Genomic DNA, 5,508 nt, shown 5'->3' with positions numbered 1-5,508 from the left:
TTTTCATATATAGAATTTCCAATGTTGAAGCATTTCAACATGGTATTCATATAATTCCTTGACTAAATTTGATTAAAATCTCAATCTAAACTTTTTTGAATTTAAATGAAGTATAATTCTCTCTCCCTTAATTATAGCAAAACAACTTTTCAACCCTGCAACTTTGCAAATTGAAAACTTTGTTTTCTATAATTACCATTGCTAACTTGCAACACTTACCATAATAATTATGCTCCCACTAGCATAACAATTATTTTGTTACTTGCATAACTTTTATGCTCCCACTAGTTGTGACATAAATCTAGAAATCAGCTGGACTTCTAGAAATCAATACTTTTCTGACTTTCTTACCAAAGTTCAGATTTCTGACACGAGATGTTTCGATAAGCCTTTATCTAAGCTCACACACCTTTTATTACAAAGCTCATATGTGTGTGTCTAAATAATTTTCGAACTTACAGTAGTAAGTCTCAAATGTTTAGACCTTTTGTCATTTCTCATAATTCGAACTATAAAGAGGGATGTCGTACACTACTAGAAAACAGCCCTTTAATGACGCGCAAACAATGACACTCGCTGATAGAGGGCGTGCATTTGTGGGTGCCCTAAAAAATAATGTCAGTTTTGCAAAATTTAAAGGATAGAGGATACGCATTTTTGCATGCCCTAAAATTAGTGTCAGAAAAGAAAAAAAGGAAATGCGGAGGGCGTCTTTCATAAAATGTGCGTCATGTAAGTATGTCGCTTTATATTTTTTTTAATGAAACACGCCTTTTAGGCGGGAAATGACCAATCGACAAAAATCCCCAAAATTTTGGAAGATCCGCTCATTCTTTCCTCTCCACCTGCCGATGACCTTCATTTTATCCACTCCTTCTCTCTGTAAAACCTAGAAGCCGCTACCACCAGAAACATGGTTTTATGTTGGCTTCGTTCTGTGTTGTAAGAACGCGATTCTGATCCTTCATTAATAGCTAAAGGGGGAAAATCCCCCAAAATTTTGAAGTACCCCGCTCACTCCTGTTCACCTCTACCCTACTCCATCTACAACGACTCCCCATGCTTACAAACCCTAGTATAGTTGCGCTTCTAGCCTTGGTCCTATTTCTTCATCCGTTCAGAAAATAAGGGGAACACGACTTCTCATTCATCCCTCAACTTCATCTTCTCAATCAAGCAAAAAGGATTCTGTTTTTTTTCGTGCATCTGCATCATCTTGGTGGCGATAAACTCTCTAAGGTTCGTTAATCGTAACCCATTCCCGATTTTTTTCTCCCAAATCTGGTAAAGTTGTTTGTTTAATTGAAGTTTCCTTTTTCTTTTCTTTTTTTGAATTTGAATTACTCTTTATGCAGATTGATTAAGAGCGTGTTGGTGTCCTCGTTGGAACAGGAATGGGAGGTGTTACTATGTTTTCCGAAGGAGTCAGGGCTCTAATCGAAAATGGTCCTAGAAAAATAACTCCATTTTTCATTCCTTATGCGATTACAAACATGGGTTCAGCGTTGCTTGCTATTGCTATCGGATTTATGGGACCAAATTACTCGATTTCAACTGCATGTGCTACTTCAAATTACTGCTTTTATGCTACTGCAAATCATATTCGTAGAGGTGAGGCTGATATGATGATTGCTGGTGGAACTGAAGCTACCATTATTCAAATTGGTTTGGGAGGTTTTGTAGCGTGTAGAGCTCTTTCTCAGAGAAACGATGATCCAAAAACGGCCTCTAGGCCATGGGATAAAGATAGAGATGGTTTTGTCATGGGTGAAGATGCTGGTATCCTGGTATGTTAAATGCAAAAGTAGTTTCATTTATCTATTTTCTTCTATAATATAAAAAGCAAGGTAGATGGTTTTTTTTTTAAATAAGGAAAAAATTATTTTCTTCTATAATATAAAAGCAAGGTAGATGGGGTTTTTTTTAAAATAAGAAAAAATTGAAATGGTGTTGTAGATGATGGAGAGCTTGGAACATGTAATGAAAAGGGGTGCACCCATACTTACTGAATATTTTGGAGGAGCAGTAAATTGTGATGCGTATCATATGACTGATCCACGATCTGATGGGCTTGGTGTTTCTTCTTGCATTAAGAGTTGTCTTGAAGATGCTGGTGTGTCAGCAGAGGAGGTTTGTTTAATTGTTTTGTTTTTCTTTTCATTTGGATGAAATTGCTTTTGACTTAATGGGGTTAATGGATACATGACTTAATCTGGTTAACTATAGGTTAACTACATTAACGCACATGCAACTTCGACATTGGTTGGTGATTTGGCTAAAGTGAATGTTGTAAACAAGGTATTCAAAAGCATGGATGGGATCAAAATGAACTCGACCAAGGTGAATTACCTATTTTGACCTTTGAAAAACTTTTACATGTCCATATTGACATCATTAATTATTATTTTTTTCTTTTTATTGTGTGTGTGGGGGGGGGGGGGGAGGGGGGTTAGTCTATGATTGGCCACTGATTAGGTGCAGCTGGAGGTCTGGAAGCCATTGCTAGCATTAAAGCCATTCAAACCTTGTGGCTTCATCCTACCATTAACCAATTTGTACGGTTTAATTTTGTATATTTTAACTAACTCTTTTTTTATTTTATTTTTTTATCTTTTCTTTTTATGATTTTGTAACATGTCATGTTATTTATCTTTTGTGATTTTAGAACCCGGAGCCTGCAGTTGAGTTTGACACAGATGCAAATCTAAAGCAACAACGTGAAATCAACGTTGGTGAGTTTTCTTGTGGTTTATGCACCTTTTTTGTCATGATTTGTGGTGAGTTATTATGAGTTGACTAATTCAAACTTATTATATAAATTGTTTTCATAATGTTTCAGTAGGGCTGTTGGAGTACTAGCCAAAAGTTGAGAAATCCATCTATCAGAATCATTTTGCCCACTATTGAGAGGGTAAAAATGTCAAGTTGTGGACTTTTGTATGTTCCAACTATCAGAATCATTTTTCCCACTATCAGAATCAGTTTTCATGAAATATTTTGTAGGTTCCAAAATATGCAATGATAAATTTTGTTGGTCCCAGCATCTTATCTGATGTTACACAAGTCATGGAATGTTACAAGGTGATGGATGGTATACTCATATTAATATATATTATTATACACAATATATAATTTAAATAGTAATATTTTTGTGTGATTAGGAGGAGATTACTGGGCTGGTTCTTCTGTGTATGCAGGCGGAGAGCTTAGAGGAACCCATAGCTATTGTGAATAGAAATAGGTAAAGTCAAAAAGTTCATAAAAACGAGGTGGACAACTGGAATCCCCTTAAGATGTAAATTTAGAGCTTTTTGTAGGTGGTTTCGGCAAGCATTGAATTTTATAATTTTTAATATAAAATTCAATCTGAAACTATTAGTTATTCTCTCACATAACTGCTTTTGGTTAAAAAACAGAAACAGTTTCTTATGTTTAACCAATGCAATTGGTTTGATGCTCCGTTTCTCATTTTCATAATAAGTTTATCTATAGGTTGTGGATTGTGGAAGATGCAAATTTGAATCAGAGAAAATCAAAGACAAGCTGGAAACACTTTTTGCAGGGGGGCTATTATTTTATCTGGCATCGGTAACCACTTTTGGCTCTGTTTCATTGATTGATTGATAGATATCTATTTTTGTGATTAACCTTATCTTGTCTGCACATATATGCATCATGCATGATGACAATGTGGAATCTTTCAACAGATGATGTGAATGATATAGTTCTAGGAACTTCATGAGTCTAAAGTCACCTAATGTTTTTTTATGGGTATGTGATTGTGGAAGACTCAGTCACCTAATGTTTTTTTTCTTGTTTCTCTTTTATTGGTTTGCATTTCACTAATAAAATAACTCTGGGATTAAAATAACTCTATAAATTGGTTGCATTAATTTGTTTCATGGGTTCTTTATGTAATATACAGACACATGGGATTAAATGAAACCCAGTTATAATGTCTTAAAGATTATAGTTACATTGTCTATTTCTTAAGGTTTTAAGGCTTAATCCATTTAGACTAGATGTGTGTGACTTGATGATCCAGTTTTTAATGTTATGTATAAGGATGTACTTGGTGGAATCATAGCACAATAAATGTTAAGGTTAAAGTTAAAGACCTAAAAATCTATTTAATGTTAAGTATAAGGGCTGTTAAGTTTATAGAATGAATCTACAACTGAGTTTATAGATTTGGTGGTGGTCAGGGCTGCTGAAAGTTCGGGTGAGTCTGCAAATCCAGCTGTGGTTGGCCAGAATTTACAGCTAGCAGCCATGTTTGGAGTGTGGTATCTTTTGAACATCTACCCCAACATCTTCAACAAACAGGTCAGAAATTAATTAAACTATGTTTTTATGTGTTAATAAGAATAAATTGACGTGACTAATTTGGTTTGTTTCATACATGATACATGATACATGATACAGGTTCTTAAGGTTTTCCATACCCAATGACAGTGACCACGTTTCAATTTGGGTATGGGACTGTGATGATTTTGATTATGTGGGCACTTAAACTTCATCCAAGACCCAAGAATTATATATATCCCAATTGCTTAGTTATATTTTTTACACTAGCTCATTCGTTGGTTAATGAATAAATGTTTGTTTGAGCAATGAGTATTAAGTAGGTAGGTATGTAGCTGACTTGATAAAATTCATGGTTGATGATGATGTCAGATTGTACCTGTGGTAATACTGGCAGCGAGACACACAATATATGACAGCCAGCAGGTAATTATATCTAGATTAATACTATATGTTTAATAAAGTAAAATGGTGTTTATTAATATTATTAGCAAAATCATTGTCCTTAGTCCTTACTTACCATATACATTTTCAATTTTATCAGGTGCTATATACTCGCCTTGTGCTAGCTTAAATATGTTGTTTTTACTGTGTCACAAATAAGAGAACATTCTTATTTGTTGAAAAGACCAAAATGTCCCTGGAGTTTCTCAATAAATACATACCTGTAAATAATCTTAAGGCGTCCTCCAGGTAATTTTATGCAAGTTATGGGGAGGTACTTGTATCTCTCAGAATCTTCTTCTTACTATTAATGTCAACCTATTATTAAGGTTAAGTCATGCTTGTTCACAACTATTAGCTAGCAAACCACAATAGAAATTAGTTTGTAGAGGGTAGATTGACTCTTTATTTTACATCACTTGCGTCATATATGATATGATGTGATATATTATATATGAGTACAAAACTATTTATTAAATTTTGTTGAATAAATCCATTTGACTTGTTGTAGACAATTTGTGTAGGATTTATGTGTTGTTCTTGATCAAGAGTTGGGATTGATATTGAAGCTAAGAGACATGATGATTGGTTGGATACATGAAGGGTTTTAGAGCTTCTTCAGATAGCTTATTGAAGAGTTACTGAAACAAGAAAGTGCCCCTTTATAGCAATGTAGTATTAGGTTATATAGTTAGGGAAAACCTCTTAATAACAATGTACAATCATATCCCTTTAATATCAATGAATTACAATTTTTTG

The 5,508-nt window shown here is 34.2% G+C and overlaps 1 protein-coding gene across 1 annotated transcript; it reads left to right on the top strand.

The window, feature by feature from the left end:
- The first annotated feature begins 566 nt into the window (after positions 1 to 566).
- On the top strand, positions 567 to 2,964 carry LOC111878728 (3-oxoacyl-[acyl-carrier-protein] synthase I, chloroplastic). The gene is given in 2 exon segments (XM_042902333.2): positions 567 to 617; positions 1,356 to 2,964. Coding segments are annotated over 2 exon segments (492 nt in total). The 3' UTR covers positions 1,797 to 2,964.
- Positions 2,965 to 5,508: the final 2,544 nt, after the last annotated feature.

The sequence above is a fragment of the Lactuca sativa genome, chromosome 5 (genome assembly GCF_002870075.4).
Source record: "Lactuca sativa cultivar Salinas chromosome 5, Lsat_Salinas_v11, whole genome shotgun sequence".
NCBI classification, from domain to species: Eukaryota; Viridiplantae; Streptophyta; class Magnoliopsida; order Asterales; family Asteraceae; genus Lactuca; species Lactuca sativa.
The sequence above is the reverse complement of the archived record's forward strand: the minus strand, read 5'-3'. Positions and strand labels throughout refer to the sequence as shown.